The sequence below is a fragment of the Propithecus coquereli genome, unplaced genomic scaffold (genome assembly GCF_000956105.1).
Source record: "Propithecus coquereli isolate 6110/MARCELLA unplaced genomic scaffold, Pcoq_1.0 Scaffold232, whole genome shotgun sequence".
In the NCBI taxonomy this organism is placed as follows: domain Eukaryota; kingdom Metazoa; phylum Chordata; class Mammalia; order Primates; family Indriidae; genus Propithecus; species Propithecus coquereli.
In genome coordinates, this window is record NW_012147864.1 from 3,403,666 (window position 1) to 3,422,318 (window position 18,653).

Below are 18,653 nucleotides of genomic sequence, written 5' to 3' on the forward strand. Positions count from 1 at the left end.
AGGCTGGAGTGCAGTGGTGTCATCACAGCTCACTGCAGCCTCCAATGCCTGGGCTCAAGGGATCCTCCTGCCTCAGCCTCCCAAAGTGCTGGGACTGCAGGCGTGAGCCACCACACCCGACCTGACCCCTTGGTTTTAGACTTCCGGTCTCCAGAACTGTGAGAGAAGAAATCTCTTGTTGGAGGCCACCCCGTTTGTGGAGTTTTGTCCCAGCAGCCACAAGAAACCCACCCGAAACCTCGAGAGGGCTGTGCGTTCCCGCTGAGTCATGGGAAGCGGCGCACTGGGGTGGACGGGCTTTGACGCTGAGGCCCCGACCCCGGCCGGCTGCAGACCTGTCCTCGGGATGGGTCTAGGACCCGGGGACCCTGACCGTCCGGCCTGTGGGGCCATGGCGTGTGGTGAGGGCCTCGCTGTGTGCACGTGTGTCTGAGCCTGGTCCTTCGGCATGCATTTATGGAGTACCTACTGTGTGCCGGGCCCTGTCTGGGCACTGGGGCCTGTCTGTGAACAGAGTGGGCGGAAGCCTCAACCCTGGTGGCACTGGAGCCCAGGCGGCAATGGAGGCCGGGCCCGTCTCTGCCGCTCTCGCCAAGGTGTGTCTGTGCGCATCTGGGTGGGCCTGCGCATCTGTGCGTGCCGAGTTGTCCACGTGGCATGTCCAGTTCCCTCAGTGCGTGTGTGTGGCATCTCTGTCCCGGCGGGGAGTGTCCAAGGGCCCCATGTGCAGCTGTGACGTGTCTGCGTCCTACTGTTAGGGTGTCCCCAGAGCCCCCTACTCCGCTTAGGGGCGCGAAGCTCTTTGCTTTGAACATGGATCTTTTGAGCTTGAGACCTTCTCCGACCCAGGACCCCTGTTCCCTGCCGCTAGGGCCCGACCTCTGAGTGGTCTTGTTTTGTCTCCCTTTTACGACCGGACCGTAAATTCTTCCCAGGGACGCAGGCTGGGCCGGGGTCGCGATGGAGGCCGGGGATCCGGGCGTCCAGCCCTGTCTGTCTTTGGCCCATCTCTTTTTCTCTTCCTCTTTCGTGTCCTGCCAGCCCGCACCGCGCCGCCCCACACTTCCTCCCCGACTGCCCCTCTCCCGACCCTGCGGCCCCTGCCCCGGCTGGCACTCTGCCCTGCGCCCCGCCAGCCCACGTGCCGCGCTGCTGTCGCGCCTGGAGCTGATCTCTGGAAATGCGCCTGGGCCTGAAGTCACCTCTGGGGCTGTTTGTTTCCTTAATGCCATCTGGGGGTGGACGTTGTGCTACACATGGCAGCTCTACCCGTGACTTCCTCCTTCCGGGCCTCAGTTTCCCCATGTGTAACATGGGGATGGTATTTGAGCAAGTGCTGGATGTTGTCATTTTACTGTTTTCGTTGTCATCGTTAATCATCACTCACCGACTATCTGCCTCCAACTCTGGCTTCCGTAGGGCACGTCATTGGCGCCTGCTGTATGCCCAGGGTGGCCCTGGCTTGCGCCTCACCCTCCCCTCTGCGATTCCCTGTGAGGTTGGTGCTCGCAGGGCCTGCCTGAAGCGCCTGCCTGTGTGCCCTGCGGGGACCCCGAGCCCACCAGGGCCCCTTCCTCTCCACTTCGGGGCAGAGGCGGAGGCGGCCCCTTCCTTCCTGCCGCTGTCTTCAGGCTCAGTCTGGAGGCAGCCCCACATCTGTCCATGGGGACCTGGTAGACATGGCTGGGGCGGGAGCATCCTGGCCCCCTGGACCTCTCGCACCAGGCGAATCTTCTGGAAAGGCCCTGCCCATCAGGGAAGACCCTTCTGGTGTTTTTCGGGCTGTTCGGGGCCCATCTGCAGGGGATCGAGCTGCCTCCTTGCGGAGGAAACCCCAGGATGGGCCCTGATTGCCGCGGGCCAGGTCCTGGGCAACGCAGAGCCTGTTTCTCGGGGTGACTGAGGCTCGGGGACCCTGGCAGCCAGGGCTGGGGGTTGTGAGGACGTGTCATGTGCAGGTTGGGCGACCCGGGACCCATGCAGCGTGCCCCAGGGAGGCCTGGAGCAGCGGATTCTGCAGTTTGTGGGGAGAGAAGATTCTCATCGCCTGATGCTTGGAGGCATTTGCTCGGGGACCCTGAGTGCCAGGTGCCTTGGGTGGCGTGTGGCCAAGTGTGTCCCTCTGTGTGCCTCCCCAGCCACGCCAGGCTCCCTCGCAGCCCGGGGACCCCATCCCAGCTCTCCCGTCTTTGTCCCTTTGTTTCTGCGTCTGGAAAATGGGCTCTCGTGGGTGGAGGGGCTGCTCTGAGCCAGCCCCTGGTGGGCGCCCCCCGGGTTGCTCACAGGCCCCGATTTGCATGTCGTTCGTGCCGCTGTGGGCAGCCCCCGCCCTCCTGCACCCTCTTCCTAGAAGTGTGTGTCGGCTGATCTCATCCTGGTGTATCCTCAGCCCTGGGCTAGCTACTGCCCACCCCATGTTGGCCTCAGTTTCCCGAACGGTGACATGGGCTGGCAGCTGACCAGCCAGCTCTGCCATCCCTCCGTCGACCCCCGCCTACTTCACAGATGAGGAGACGGAGGTTCCAAGGTGGCCTCTGACCACCCAAAAGGCCCAAAGGGGAGATGGAGGAGGGTTTGGCGTCAGTGTGCTCCCCTGGGATCTCGTGACCCGGAAATCCGTAGAGAAGCACCTTGAAGCTTCGGCCTCGTGTGTTCACACTTTGTGGTCATTTCTGGAGTTTTTATTAATATCTCCCTCGTGGGTGGGGCGCTGTGTATTTCCAGAGAGGGGACACAGGACTGGGGGTGGGTGTCAAGCGGACAGATGTTTCTGCCCCGCCCAGAATCACTTCCTCAATTTCCCGTGAGTTCCGCGGAGTCACTGTGGCATCTGTGTCCACTGAGGCCCTGCTGCGCTGACAGGAATCGAAAGGACGCGCAGCCCAGGGGGGCCCCAGCCGGTCGGTCGCTGCACCTGGGGAGCGATGGTGGCCGGGCGGGGCTCAGAGGGCTGGGGAGGGCCCAAGGTTGCCCAGCAGGCGTTGGGGAAGCCCCTGCCTTGTGCTGGCTGCGGTCCTCTTGCCCCGCGTCCTGCCCTGCCCGCCCTGCCCTGCCCGCGGCAGGGCCTCGCTCCCGCTGTGTCTTATTTCCCCAGCTCCTCTCCCACCTCCTTCGGGTTCCTGTGCGGGGACTCCCTGAGCTGGGGAGCCTGGGTCTTTCTGGGGACACATGTCCAGCACCAGCCTTGGTATACAAGAAGCGCTCAATCATGGCTGCAGAATGGATCGTCCTGGCAGAAACCCCGTGGCTGACGCAGCCCCGCGCAGCCCCCACCTCCTCCATGTCAAGCCCTGGGAGTTTCCAAAATGGCGGAAAAGCCCTCAAACTTGGAATCTCCCCCCCGCCCCCACCCCCGTGTCCCCCGGCTATGCTGGAGCCGCTGTCCCCGCTGCCACTGTGCAGGCGCCGTGGCACTAGCCTCCACATCTTCATCGCAGCGACTCAGCCCCCAGGTGGGTAAACTGAGTCTGGCGTGCAGGCAGGGAGGAGCTCCTTCCTTCCTTCTTTCCTTCCTTCCGTCTGTTCCTGGCCTCGGGTCTTTGCGGGCAGGGACGGGACCCGGCGAGGCTCCGACACACAGAGCGCCCACCCTGGCCGCATCCTTCCCTCTGCAAAGCTGGCCACCAGACCGGCACAGACCGCCCCCATGTCCGCCTCAGTTTCCCCAAGTGCAGAGTGGGCACTGGGGACCTGGAGGCGGCTGTGTTGCGCTGGGCCCCGCCCCACCCCTCCCAGGGCAGCGGAGGCGTTTCTGTGAAGGGGAGGCTCCTGGCGGCCCCCAGGGACCCTGCCCACCTGGGGACCCCAGCAACAGCTACCGATGCTGAGTCATCTCTGCCGCCACCCGTGGGTGCCTGATAACGCCAGGTTTATCAGGTGGCAGAGGGGGAGGAGGCGGGGGCCCATGGGGGGTGGGGGCTGCCAGGGGTGGGGCATGAGAGAGGGTCCGAGAAGGAGGCCTCTTTTCTTTCTTCCCTCCTTCCTTAATGGGCGCCTGCTGGATACCAGCCCCTGTGCCGGGCACCTGCAGACCCCGATTCTGTCTCACGGGGCTTTCCTCTAGGTGGGAGGCAGAAGAGAAGGATGGAAAAGAGCCAACCCCAAAATTAGAAGCTAAAGTCAGGGAGAGGGGCTTCAGGTGGGGGCCAGCAGGTGCAAAGGCCCTGGGGCAGGACCAGTTGGGCAGCCAGTGCACAATGAGTGAGAGGGGAGACAGATGGGAGGCGTGTGGAGGGCCGGCAGGGAGTCGGGCAACTGACAGCAGTAGGGAGCCATGGCTGGCCCTTGAGCAGGGGAGAGGCCTGGCCCAATCTCAGTCTTGGTTTCAGAGCCCTTCACACCCTCCACCCTGGGAGAGTACGAGAAGGAAGTGTCATGGGAGGTCCAAGGGGTGAAAACCAGCCGGTTTAGTTTAACTTTGGTTAAACATTGGAGTTGCAATTAGTTATTTCTTGTCTCAAACCCAAAGGATACAAAAATAGGTGAGATTATACATGCGTGTTCGTGTATGTGAGAGAAGCCAGACACGCAAGGACACACAGTGTGTGACTCCGTTTATGTGAAATGTCCAGAACAGGAAGATCCACAGAGGGACGGGGATTTGTGGTCACCAGGGGCTGGGCAGGGGCTGAGGGGTGACTGCTGATGAGGATGGGGCTTCCTTTTGGGGTGAAGGAACATTCTGGAACTAGATCATAGCGGTGGTTATACAACATCATGAGTGCACCAAATGCCACGGAATCGTACACCTTAAACTGGTTCACTTTGTGTTATGTGAATTTCACTTCAGTAAATTTATTTTTAAGAGACTTTTTTTTTAAGTAGATGAGATTAAAGAATTTGCTCCCCTAGGGCCCACCCCACCTGGAGGGGGGAGACTTTCTTGCTGTCCCCTTTGTTCACTGTCCTCCTGAGTGGGCCGAGGCCCCCACACGCTCCGTGGCCCCGGCTCATGGATGGTGTCTCTTTCTTTCCCCGTGGTCCGCTGCTGACTCATCCACTCCCGCCTTTTCTGCGCGTCCTCGAACCCGAGTCTGGCCTTAGAGGAGAACCTACTTCTTTGGTTTCTCACAGGCCACGTCGGGCGGTGCAGAAATGTGCCTTTTTGAGAGTTTCTCACCCTCGGATGCCGGTTTGCCAAATCTAGGGTTGGCATTCTCAGCGGCCGGGGCTCGGCTGGTCCCCGAGTGTCGGACGCTTGGGTCGTGTCTCGGTTTCTCCCGGCGTTGGTTGTCGGACGCAGAGGCCGCACCGGGCGCCTCCCCACTCCGGGGGCGCCCCCCTCGGCCTGGTGGCCTCAAGGTGGGGCCCCGCGGACTTTGGAGCCACCAGGGAGACAGGAGGGGGCCGTTGCAGGGGGCAGAGTCCTCCCAGGGGGCCCTGCCGATGGTGACTTTTTTATAGCCGGGGCCCCTTGGCCTTGGGCCGGACACCGCCCCAGCCCCCACGGGGAGCTGGGCGCGGGCGCCACTACCCAGGTGGGGCCTGTCTGGGGACTGACGGGAAACCCTGAGCACAGGGGATGGGACCCTGGGTCCAGCAGCCCCTGCTTCTGCTGGCAAACCCGTCCCCAAGCTGGGCCCGTCCCTTTGGAGTCCCCATGAGCCTGGGGGTCCCGGGGGGTCTCCTCCTGACCTTCCCTCCCCCTCCCAAGCTGGGGCTGAGCTCCCTAGACCCACAGGGTCCCTCACCCCCTCAACGCTGCCCACGTGGCTCTCAGCCTGGTCAGCATGAAACCCCACTGACCCCAGTTTCTTGGGGGGTGGGGGGAGAAAATGACACGAAACAAGAATTTCCTGTTTGCCCTTCTGGGGCCTGGGGTGGTGATCACAGGTTTTCCTCCCCTCCCCCATCCCAGTGCTGCCTCCCTGCACCACCCGCCCAGGTCCCTCACCCCTGCACTGCTCCTGGCCACCGAGGGCGTCAGGGACCAGGACGTTGCTCTCATTCGTTCATTCATTCATTCACTCGTTCGCCAACATGACTGAGTGTCCCCTGTGACGCATGTGACATGAGGTGTGATGCTGGCTGGGGTAGGAAGGAGGGAGCCGTGCGTGCACAGACTTGGGAACTGGTCATGCAAAGGCCCTGGGGTGGGGAGGGGGCCAGAGGTTGCTGGGGAGCCCGGGGAGTCTGTAGCCAGGGGAGGGTCCCCCTCTGGCTTCTGAGTGGAGCAGGGTCTGGCAGGGAGGGAGGTGGGGGCAGTGGAGCCCCCACCCTCTCTGCCTCGGTTTCCCCTTCTCTGGAGTGGGGGGTGCTGGGCAGGAGAGACATTGTCCGCTCAGCCGTGGTGACCAGCCTTCCACACCCTCCGTCCCTGTGGGGCTGGGACCCCGGCGGCCCTGCAGGAGCCGTGAGCCGGTGCATCTTGACTTCAGAGAAGGACACATTGCACTGAGAAGTGAGGTTTATGTAACATGCATTTATTAAGCACCTGCGGTGCACTCGGCACGATGCTAGACACTGGGAGCAAGAAAAGAATCCCACGTGCTCTGGGACAGATGTGCAAATAAATCGCACGACTGGGCCGTGAGAGAGTGGCAGCAAGCGGGAAAACCAGCGATGGCGGGCTCGGTGCAAGTGTTTCCAGTGAGGACAGGCGCTGTCGCGGAGGCCGGGCAGCAGTTGGGGTGAGGGCTCCTCCTGGGGGGCTTGGGTGTCTTGGGGAGGGGTGTCTAGGGCTGTCAGCCACCCCAGCACCTGCCTTGCTCAGGGTGTGGACCCAAGCCCAGAGAGGGGGTCCTGGAGGTTTTGCCCAGTCTCTAGCCCGGCCCACGGTGCGCTGCTGATTTCGGAGCTTTCTGCTCCACCTTGGAGAGGGACAGCGTTCCAGCCGCAGAGTCCAGGTGGGGAGTGAGGCCTGGGTTTGGCACGGGGTGTTTGTGGCTTAGCAGTGCAACCTCGCAGCCTTTCGAGGACAGGCAGCCAGGCCCGCCGGCCCACAAAGGGGGCCTGGACACTGCCACGGGGAGCCTCGACACTGTCCCCTGCTCCCCATCCCGGGGGCCTTGGCAGCTGGTCAGGGCGGGTCGCGCCCTGCAGGGGAGCGGAACTGGAGGTCGGCTCTCCATAAAGCTGGGGCGGCCTTTACTGCCCGGCTTTGTTGCCGGCTGCCCACAGCAACGGCCATTAAAGCCGCCTCAGCTGGGGGGGCCCTGCACGTTCCCTCTTTATGGCCTCGGATCAATGCCCCGGCCCCTCGGGGGTCCCACAGTGCCCTGCCGCTGGCCTATTAGCCCACCACCATTTGGCCTGGGAGGGGGTGGGGGTGATGCACCCTCAGCTGCGCCGTTGCTGACCCATCATGGAGCAGCATTCCCTTCCCTGAGCCTCAGTTTCCCCACCTAGAAGATGGGGCTCACCCGGGTCCCAGGTGCTCAGAGGAAAGCTGTTGTGCTTTATCAAATACTTTCCTCGAAAGATAGGGAAACTGAGGCAGGAGGGGCGGTGAGATGTCTTGTGGTGGCTGGGCCAGGGAAGGTATGCAGGGAGCGTGGAACCCCCCACCCAGCTCTGAACCTCGGAGCAGGCTCCCCCCTTGTCCAGGAAGGCCCCGAGGTTCGCTGGGCCCTGTGATAGTGTCCCGGGGCTGCCGTGACAATGACCACAAACCGGAGGCTCAGAACAGCAGGAATCTGTCCTCTCCCAGTCCGGGAGCCCAGAAGTCCGCGTCAGGGTGTCTGCAGGGCTGGGCTCCCTCCAGGGGTTCTGGGGAGGAAGGGTACTGGATCTGGGGGTTCCAGGCCCTGAAACAAAAAAGGGTTAGGGTCAGGGTCCTTGGCTTGTGGCCGCGTCGCTCCAGCCTCTTCCCTGCATTTGTCTCTCTCTTCTTACGAGGGCGTGGGCCATCAGATGTAGGGCCCACCCCACCGCAGTGCGACCTCATTGCAACCCGACATCTGAGGTCCCAGGTGGACGTGAACTTTGTGGGGGACACGTTCCCCCCAGGACAGCCCCAGCTACGAAACCCTCTTTGCCCGAGCGCCTACTGTACCAGGCAGCCTCCCGTGAGTCTTCTGCCTCACTCTGTGCCCAGCCCAGCCCGCCGCGCAGCTGAGAAAGTCAAGGTTCACTCAGCGCAGCACATTTATTAAGCAACTGCTGTGTGCTTGGCCCCATCAGAGATGCTGGGAGCAAAACAGACAAAACCGCAGGCGAATGTGTGAGTCGTGGACTCGGGTGGTGGAAACGCTCTTTGAGAGGGTACCCGGGGCAGGGGTCGCACAGCCGAGGGGTCGCATATGTGGCCATATATGTGCATGTGCACGCATGTCCATGCATGTGTGTGTGTGTGTGTGTGTGTGTGTGTGTGTGTGTACCGGCGCTCATGGGCCCAGCCAGCCCGTCTACCTGCAGGCCCCACGCCCCTCAGGCAGGGAAGGGGAAACACGGGCCTCTCTGGCCACCATAAATCAGCGCAGGAATGCGGGCCGGCCAGTCTGGCGCTGGGCTGGCCGGTGGGGCGGAGACAAAGGCCTGGCAGCTGGCCCTCAGTCTGCCTCGACCACCCAGGGCAGAGGTCTGCGCCCCCGGCTGCCCCGGCCCCTTTCCCGAAGCCCTCGCTTTGTCTCCGTTACACAGATGGGGAAACTGAGGCCCAGGGAGGGGCAGAGTGGTTGAGGGGTGGCTGGGCCCTTGACCTACCTCCTCGGATGTCCCCGCGGCAGGAGCTGGGCGTTGTCCTCCTTGTCCTGGTTCCTTAATGATGGATCATCCCAGCTGGAGCTAATTGGTGGTTTCAAGGCCCCCTCCCCAATCCCAGCTGGAGCTAATTGGCAGTTTCAAGGCCCCCCACTGTCCAGCCGGCACATTTTCCGGAGCTTAATGTGAAGCCTGGTATTTGTCTCTGCCCCTCCCCGACAAATTGCCCCCCCGCCTGCCTGACGCTGCTGTCTAGTTATCTCTGCCGGCCTCGCACCCCACACCCCCTACCTACCGGCAGAGCCTGTGAGCTGGCAGCCGCGGGACCCCCTGCCCTGGTACCCCAGATGGAGGCCCTCTCCACACGTCACTCCTGGGGAATAAGGTCTCGCTCCTCCCTGACCATAACCCCGGCAGGCAGCGACTGCCATTTTATAGCTGGCGATCGAGACCCCATGGTGCCGGGCTCTGGTCTGGCACCTGCCATGATGCCTCAGTTTCCTCATCTGCCAAACAGGGCCGTCTCTTGGGAGCCAGTGGGCTTGTGTGAGACCCTCAGGACAGTCAGGTGGGCGCTGCCGTGGCACGAAGTGTGGCCCCCAGAACGGACAGGTTGAAGTCCTGGATCCCCGGTACCTGCAAAGGGGACCTTATTTGGAAACGGGGTCCTTACAGGTGTCTGGTCGCACGCCGGACTGAGGTTTTGGTTAAGGACGTGCCGCGAGTTTCGACGTGTTTAGATACACGAATACTCACCATCTTGTCACAGTCCCCCACGGTACTGGATACGGGAACGCACTGTGTAGTTTGTAGGTCGGAGCCGTGGGCCGTACTGGGTGCCCCGGCTGTGCGGCCGGCTGTGCCGTCTCGTGCCGTGTGGGCGCACCCTGCGTGTCACTGGCGACGCCTGGTTGAGCGATGCGCGACTGCAGTGCGTGCGAGGTTGGCAGGAGGCGAGGCGGCCCCGACTCCAGCGGGCTGCGGTCCTCAGAACAGGGGAGACAGGCAGAGACTGGAGTGACGCGGCCACGAGCCGTGGATGCCAGGAGTCCCCAGAGCTGGGAGAGGCGGGGCAGGGTCCACCCTGGAGCCCTGGGAGGCAGTGCGGGTACCCCGACACCTGGATTCTGAACTTCCGGGCTCCGGGGCCGTGAAAGGACAGCCGGCTGTTGGTTTGTGCTGTGTTAGGGCCCGGGAGGCCCCTACGTGTGCCTTTCTGTCTCGGGCCTCAGAGTCCGGTTCCCCATCTGCCCCGTGGGACCTCAGGAGATGCTCGAGGGCTGGTGTGGCCTCGGGGCCACACGTGGCCTTCTGGATCCTTGAGTGTAGCCTCTTGACTGAATCCACATTTTACAGAACAAACCCTTTTAATTTGTTCTGCGACATTTGGATTTGGTCGGGGGTGTCTGGGCCCTGGGACCCCCATTCCTGTCCCTGCCGGCAGCCCCCTCCTCCCGGCCCTGCGTGCAGTGGGTAGGGGGACGTAGTTCCCACGCTGGCACTGGCTAACCCGTCCCCTCTCTGTCCCCATAGCTCTACGAACTCGACGGGGACCCCAAAAGGAAGGAATTCTTGGACGACCTGTTCAGCTTCATGCAGAAGCGAGGTGAGGACCCCCCTGTCCCGCAGGGAGGTCACAAGAAATGGGGTGCAGTGGGAGGGGCCCTGCTGGCCACGGGTGTGTTGGGGCAGCAGTGAGCTCCCCTTGGCTGTAGGCATCCAAGGCTCCTGAGCTGGGAGGGACGTCGGAGATTTCCAAGGGGCACACGTGCTCTGCTGCAGGGGCTTGATGCGGGTCCCTCGGGGAGGACAGTGCCGGCTCCCTCCTTGAGCTCTGGGGTGCAATGAGGGGGTCCCCGCTACCGGGATCCCCCACAGCCTCTGTGTTTGGGGAGCAGGTCAGGTCCCAGCTGGGTGCGGGGGATGGATGGAACCCTCCCTGGGGCCTCGGATTCGAGGGTCAAGTCCTGGCCCCTCCTCTGCTCCCACCGGGGGCCTCAGTTTCCCCATCTGTAAGATGGGCTGCACACAGTCCCTGCTGTGTGGCAGCACCCCCAAAACTCAGCCACGAGCAGGCGCCCTGAATATGCCAAGGCAGGGCCGCTGGTATGTCATGCACATTTATTGAGCACCAACAGCGTACCCGCTGAGCCATCCCCCTGGTCTGGGCCAAGATGGACCCTGGACAAAGCCCCTCCCCCACCCCGGGAAGTGTCTTGTGACCATGGCCAGAGGACTGGGCTGAGGGCAGGTCTAGGCAGGCGTCCAAGTGGGGAAACTGATGCCCAGACACGGAGCCTCGGGGTGAGCGAGGCTCAGAGAGGAGCTGGTGGGGCGGGGAGGGCGCACAGGGGCCGGGGGGACCCGCTCCAGCCCCCCAGACGATCCCGGGGGCGGGGGGCAGTTGCAATCCCTGCTTTTCAGGGAAGGAAACTGAGGCCCAGAGCAGCCTGCAGAGGCAGGGGGGGTGGGGCGGAGGGTGACATCCCTATCCCCTCGCCACTGGTGTGGGGAGTCCAGCTGCCCTGCTTTGTCCAGACAGCCACCCGGCTCTGGCTTGGCTTCTGTAAACACAGGCCCAGCCCTGCTACGGCCCCCACAGCTGAGGGAAGGGAGGGGGGTGGAGGCTGGCCCAGAGCCACTGCCCAGCGGCCTGCATTAACCCCTCCCATGCCGGGGTGGAGGAAACCGGCCCAGCCCCCCAGGCCCTCCTGTGTTATCCTCTTAGCCCAGCCCTGGCCGGGGCCTGTGGCCCCTCATGAGGCCAGAGAGATCTGCGCCCACTGGCTTTATCACCTTGTCCGTGCTGCGCACCCCCTCCACCTCCGGGGCTCCCAGCTCCCAGGTCCAGAGCTGACCTATTTTGCTGGGTCACCAGTGCCCGGCACAGCACCTGGTATCCTGGGGGAGCCCCAGGTGAGTGTGGGTGAGGCTGGGGGCCCAGATGCCTCAGTCCAGCCCTACCTCCCTCCATTTCTGGAGGTCAGGAACCAACAAGCTCCTATACATCCCTCAAAACCCAGCCTCAAGGACCCCTCTTCCTTGCTGCCTTCCTGGACTGTCCCCCTCTGTAATGGGTGGGCCACTGGGGATGAGAATCTGCTGGACCCCCCACCCTTCACCCTGGACACCACTCTCTGCATCCCACAGGCACTTTCTCCTTCACTCCAGGTGGAGGGAAAGTAGCTGTTTTTCCGGCATCTCTAAGTAAAAGCTTTGAACCAAACTTCTCCGGGTGCCGAGGAGGGGTCCTGCCTGTGCCCCCTCCCTGCCACGGCAGCCTGACCACCTGACCCTGCTGTTTCCGTGACGACCTCCCAGCCTTTCCTTATCGGGCAGCTGTGCCAGGCCCTGCACCGCGCTCCCAGCGCCTCTGTAAACATCCTCCGCCCGCCAGCACGGGCGCAGCCTGGGGTTCCTTGTACTTTCCCGACTCTGAGGCCTGCGCTGGTGTCCTGGGGGGAGGGGGGGCGGCTCTGGGCCTTTCCGAGGCTGTCTGTGTGGCCGAGGCCTGCGCCGGCTTCTCCCTCTGTCTGGCTGAGAAACCGGGTCTGGGGGCCGTCTGGGGTCTGTCCTCCTCCACCCCAGGATGTCATTTCACTGGGGGTTTTGCAACCTGGGAGGGGCCTGGAAGTGACTCAGGGTGGCACGAGGTGGTTCTGGAAGGCGCGACATCAGGGCCCGCCCAGCCCCTCGCCCGAAGCTGGACCCAGTCTCCAGCAGGTCAGACCTTGGAGCCTCGGTTTCCCCATCTGAAGGGACTTACCTAAGGAGCGAGTGGTCAGCAGCTGTGGCCTGGGATGAGGGCCTGTCAGTCTTCGCCATTGCTTATTGAGTGCCTAGTGTATGCCAGGCTGGGTGCTGAGGACCCCTTGCAAGCAGGACGGGCATGGGGGCCACAGACGGTCTACAGCTGGCTTCATACGCCCAGGGTGTCACAGCCAGGGAGAGGGGTTTGAGAAGAGGGGCGGGGGTGGGGTGCCTGTAGCGGCTTTGGGGAGATGAGGCTGGAGGGATGTCAGCTAGCCCAGCGCCCTGCCCTGCCCGGGCTAGCCCACCACCTTCCATTCCCTAAACGGGAAATTGGGCTCACCAAGCCCTCCCCCAGCCCCGCTGTGACTGCAGATCTCCTGGGAAGCTGGCGGGAACGGGCCCTAGGAGGGCAGCGGAGTTGTTTTGGCAGCTGTTGTGGTTGGCAACATGCAGAAGGAATAACAAAGGCCTGAGTGTCTCGTGCACGTCCCCAGGTTGGCCCCCAGCGTCTCCCTCCTCTTTACAGCCTGCCTCCCACGCCGTGAGATTGGCACAGCTTACTGGCGGAGAAACCGAGGCAGAGCTGCCACCTTGGTGCTCTCTTGAGCAGCAGTTCTCACCCTGGGCGATTCTGCCCCTCACCACCGAGCCACATCTGGGGACATCTGTGGTTGTCACAACTGGGGCTGCTCCTGGCGTCGGGGGGGGGCCAGGGACGCTGCTCGGTACCTGCAGTGCCCAGGACGCCCAACCCCAGTGTCCACCCAGCCTGTGTCCGCCACGCTGACCGTAGACTTGCGCCGCGGCGCCAGCGTCCCCGGCTCACCCTGTCCCGCCCTCCCCGCAGGGACGCCCGTGAACAGGATCCCCATCATGGCCAAGCAGGTGCTGGACCTGTTCATGCTGTATGTGCTGGTGACGGAGAAGGGCGGCCTCGTGGAGGTCATCAACAAGAAGCTGTGGCGTGAGATCACCAAGGGCCTCAACCTGCCCACTTCCATCACCAGCGCCGCCTTCACCCTGCGCACACAGTGAGTGGTCCGCCGCAGCGCAGCAGGGCGCTCTGAGCAGCGCGAACGGCCGGTGCAGAGGGCCTGCGGCAGGAGGATCAAGGGGGCGGGAAGGGGGCTGCCAGTGGCCACAGAGGGCAGCTGGCCACGCCATGAGCCTGAGGCCCCAGAACGTCAGGCGGGGGGCATGAGCACCATCAGGCACGAGGTGACGCGGTCTGAGTGTGGAAGGGCCAGCCTAGGCAGTCACAGGGAACAGCATTAAGACAGAGGGAATAGCATTAGCTACTCTGGGGGCTGCCTGGCTAGTCCAGGGCTAGAACCCGGGATGGTGGCACCACGGTGGGGTTTTACTTTATTCAGAGGGCCTGGGGAGGGGGGGCCAGGTGCCATTCTGTCCCCTCGCCTCTGCCCACAGATACATGAAGTACCTGTACCCCTACGAGTGTGAGAAGCGAGGACTCAGCAACCCCAACGAGCTCCAGGCAGCCATAGACAGCAACCGGCGGGAGGGCCGGCGCCAGAGCTTCGGGGGCTCCCTGTTTGCCTACTCGCCAGGCGGGGCGCACGGCATGCTCTCCTCGCCCAAGCTGCCTGTGTCCTCCCTGGGCCTGGCTGCCAGCACCAATGGCAGCTCTATCACCCCAGCCCCAAAGATCAAGAAAGGTGAGGGGCCGTGTGGGGCCTGGGTTTTGATCCCAACTTAGCTTCAGCCTGACTGCATGACCTTGCACAGGATACCTTTTCCCTTCTCTGGGTAACCAGGACAGTAGAGCCAAGTGCTGGTGTGGCAGAAGGCAGGCCATGCATCAGTGCTATTCCCCTGGCAGACATTACCAATCGATCACCATCTCCCCAACCCACACAGGTGGTAGCAGACATTGCTAATCTGATCAATCTATATAAACAGTTATGTGCCACAGCAGACATTACGAATCAAACACAATTTTTCTATCTTTTGGCCACAGCAGACATTATTAATTGATCACTGTTTTTCCTGTCCACCCTAAATCAGACATCATTAATTGAACACTGCAGACTTTCCTAATCCAGGCATTGCTAATCAATCATTGCAGCGTCTGACCAGTCTTTATTCCGTAGCTGACACTGTTCGTTTCCAGGGATTTTTCCAGTCCCTTGTGCATGGCGAACATTACTGATTGGTCCCTGTGGTCTTTCCCTTTGGGCTTTAGAATCCTTCTCAACACAGTCCTGGCAGACATGGAAAGTGTAACGTAGATCTGTCAGATTCGCCCTTGAACCATGCCCGAAGCTATTGCTAGGTGCCCCTACTTAGGTCATTGCCTCTTTTTGAGCCTGGCCTTCCTTATGTGTAAAGTGGGGGAAACCCCCTTTTCTCTGTACAGTTGTTGGGGGGCGTTCAATGTGTAAAGTGCCCGGCGTGCAACCACCCCAGGTTTGCAGATACCTGACGGTGAGTTCCCGCCACAACCATAGCAGACAATCGATCACAGCTTTCTCTCCCACTGAGCATCTGAATCCTTCCTAACACGGAAGCACCAACAGCAGCATATGGCAATGTGACTTCTGTTTGCCTGTCTGAGTCCCTACTGCCCATCCCCACGCGGGCTGGGCTGGCCTGGCAGCTCTCTGTTCCCTACCATTGGCCTGAGGATCCAACGTGATCCCCACGGTACCCTGAAAACTAAGGATTGGTCACATATAAGGTGAATGGGTCTCGCAGACACTAGTCCATTTGGTTCTTGGTGGGCCTCAGTCTGCCCCTCCTAGCCTTGGGGAGTCTGGCAATACCCACTAATGGTTACAAAGCACCCACTGTGCGCGAGGCCCCGTGCTGAGCAGGGACAGAGGAGGTTGTGACCTGGTGGAGCTCTCAAGAGGGCCAGCGACTGCCCTGTTGTTGCAGTGGCAGGTCCACAAAGCCGGAAAGGCCAGTCGAGGCGTGCAGAGAGACACGCGTGGCTCCCGAGGAGGTGGCATTTGAGCCGAGACCAGAGAGGTCTCAAAATCTGACAGGTCTGGGGCCAAAGGTCTGGGGTGGGGAACCCAGCAAGCAGAGGCAGTGCCAGGCGCAGCTCTGGGAGAAAGCTTTCGAGGAGAAGAAGATGCAGCAGCTCAGAGTGGGACCAGTGAGCAGGACCCACGAGAATGTTCGTTTCCGCTGCAGTGGAGGGGGATGGTTAGGAACTAGTTCTGGAGTTGGGCTGCCTGGGCTCGAATTCCAGCTCTGTGACCTTGGGAAAGTTATCCATCCTCTCTGAGCCTCGGTTTCCCCATCTGTAAAATGGGAGTGATAAGAGTGCCTAGGTAGATGTGGGTTATTGAAAGGGTCCATCAAGGTGATTTGTGTTGAATGCTTAGACAAGACGTGGTAGCTCTTGTTTAACTAGTATTTTATATGATTACATACTATTACAGTCTCTCTGTGATGCCAGTGCCAAATACTACTGTAATACTGTTATTATAACTAGTATTGTTAGTTATAAGGTAACCCATATGCCATGGTGACCTTTAGTCACCCTGCTGTTAGAAGGGATTTTATAAGCTCTTATATCTGTTCCAAAACCTATCAACTTCCTTGGATAGGAAGTGAGCACCCCATCCATAGAGGTATTCAAGAGGGTGCACATTCCTGCCTCAGCTAGATGGCAGGGCCCAGTTCCCCCTGGCCACCGATTCCTCTTGTCTCCTGTCTAGAGGAGGACTCAGCCATCCCCATCACGGTCCCCGGCCGCCTGCCCGTGTCCCTTGCAGGCCACCCCGTGGTGGCAGCTCAGGCAGCAGCAGTGCAAGCGGCAGCTGCCCAAGCAGCTGTGGCAGCACAGGCAGCTGCCCTGGAGCAGCTGCGGGAGAAGCTGGAGTCTGGGGAGCCTCCCGAGAAGAAGATGGCCCTGGTGGCTGATGAGCAGCAACGGCTCATGCAACGAGCTCTGCAGCAGAACTTCCTGGCCATGACAGCCCAGCTGCCCATGAGCATACGGATCAACAGCCAAGGTACTGATCCAGCACCCAGACCCTCCTTGTCTCCCGCATGGGAAGCAAAATAAGGGCCTTGGAGCCAACATATGTAAAGAGTACCTACAAATCAATAAGAAAAAAAAAAACAGTAGAAAAAAGGGGTAGCTATGACTTGTAAATTCATATGAAAAGGTGGTCAACTCCATCCAGTCAGGGATCTGCAAATTAGGAAGGAGATATTGTCACCCACCCACAGCTTAATAACATCAAGTATTAGGCAGGATGTAGGGAAATGGGCCCCCTTGGTCCTGCTGGTGGGTGTGTGCATAGGTGACAATTTGGCAATGTTTTTTTTTTTTTCTGGTTGTGGTAGATGGGGAGATAGAGTCTTGCTCTGTGGCCCAGGCTAGAGTGCAGTGGCATCATCATAGCTCACAGCAGACTCCAACCTGGCCTTAAGTGATCCTCCCGCCTCGGTCTCCCAGAGTGCTGGGATTATAGGCGTGAGCCACCTTGCCTAGCTGGCAGTCTCTTTTAAGATAAAAAATGTGTTCACCCTGTGACCTGTTGCTACTGCCTGGCACCTATAGCAGAGAACATTAGTGCAGGTGCCCGAGGAAACATGTATTTACATGGGTGTTCACATCGCAGTCATTCACGTGATGTCATTTGTCATAGCGAAGCCTTGAAAAAAGCAAACTGTAGACAGATACGCTCTTGTTCAACAAATATATATCGAGTACCTGCTGTGTGCACTGGAGACAGCTTAGCTGTGATGATACAGTCCTCTCCTTTGCAATGCTGGTCTAGCGGGTGAGACAGACACGAAACAGAAAGGTTCCCAGATGTATTTATGATCCCAAACGGCCGTTTTTCTTCTCCCCACAGCCTCCGAGAGCCGCCAGGACTCAGCCGTGAGCTTGACCAGCACCAACGGCAGCAACAGTATTAGCATGTCTGTCGAGATCAACGGCGTCATGTACACAGGTAGGACGGCCCTGATCCTGCTTGGCACTGTGCTGGGCACAGGAAGGAGTCCACAAGCACGGATTCATGGTTAAGCTGAATTTTCCACTTGTCCTGTGTAAAAAAATGTGGAGTTGGGTGCATGGTTCACAGCGGCCACCAGGTGGTGCTGTCAACACTAAGCAGCCTGGTTGCTGCGTACGCAGTGGATAAGGCTAATGGAAGAGAAGCTCGCAGGAGGGCGTTTATGTCCTAGCAGGTCCAGGGGGTCAGTATACTCCTGAAATTAAAGGCAAAATGTGGGTACAGTCATGCTGAATCTTACAGGGGCGAGGGCCAGCGTGTACAGAGGGGACTAAATTCTCCACAACGTGTCTCTTCTGTCCTTGCGTTAGGAGTGCTATTTGCTCAGCCGCCGGCACCCACGCCACCCTTGGCTTCCAGCAAAGGCGGCGGTGGAGGTGGCAGTGGCAGCGGTGGTGCTGGCAGTGGTGGCGGGAGCAGCGGGAGCAGCGGGACCAGCAGCAGCAACCACCCAGGCAGCCGGGGAGCAAACACCGGGACCAGCAACAGCGGGGGCAGCCAGGCCGGGCCAGCAGGGTCGTCTGCAGTCCCCACATCTTCTACCTCAAATAACTCTACGTTGCCTTAACCGCCTCACTCCCCGCCCACCACGTCCTGCTCCCCAGGAGCCCGCCAGACCGGGCAGTGGGGGGGGTCGAGGGGGGCCAGGCAGGGGCCAGGATGGCGGAAGATACGGGTGGGGAGGGAAGCTATCCACAGAGGAGCCACAGCTGACGCCAAAAAGAAAAGAAAAAGATATATACATATATATATATATAAAGAAAATTTAATAAAACGGGGGAAAACCAAGGAACACTTGAATTTCTCAGGTTTCAGACATTCGGAGAGATGAATCGTGAGGACAGCAACATGGATCAGAACACAGAAGGAGGCAGGTCTTTCCGAGGGCTTTCCTGCGGGGCCCGGTGTCTGGTCGGACCAGCTGCAACGTCGGGCCAATCTTGTTTACCTCATACACCCCTGCACTGTGTGTTTTCATTTTTTTGTCGTTTTTCCTTTTTTTTTTTTTTCTATTCATCACACACTCACCACTCCAAGCTCCTTGTGTTGAATGAAACCCCTCAGCTGAGATCACTGAATTTTTTTTTTTTCTTATTGCTTTGGGAACTTTTTTTTTTTTTAAGTCATAGTGACATTCAAACTCTATGGGGACTCTTTTTTTTAAAATAGGTTTCAGGGGTTTTGTAAATATTCTTATTTTATTCTTGGGGGGGAAAGGAATCAAACGTTAGGAAGAGGAATATCTATATATCTATATAT

General features: G+C 60.2%; 1 protein-coding gene across 1 annotated transcript in view; it reads left to right on the forward strand.

Annotated features, from left to right (window-relative positions):
* Positions 1-18,111, forward strand: part of ARID3A (AT rich interactive domain 3A (BRIGHT-like)) — a 27,387-nt gene extending 9,276 nt beyond the window's left edge. Inside the window, exons 3-8 of the mRNA XM_012645439.1 lie at positions 10,174-10,246; positions 13,241-13,424; positions 13,822-14,069; positions 16,083-16,379; positions 17,232-17,330; positions 17,705-18,111. Of these exons, the coding sequence (XP_012500893.1) occupies positions 10,174-10,246; positions 13,241-13,424; positions 13,822-14,069; positions 16,083-16,379; positions 17,232-17,330; positions 17,705-17,961 (1,158 nt within the window). The 3' untranslated portion in view covers positions 17,962-18,111. The remainder of the gene's footprint in view (positions 1-10,173; positions 10,247-13,240; positions 13,425-13,821; positions 14,070-16,082; positions 16,380-17,231; positions 17,331-17,704) is intronic.
* The last annotated feature ends 542 nt before the right edge of the window (positions 18,112-18,653 follow it).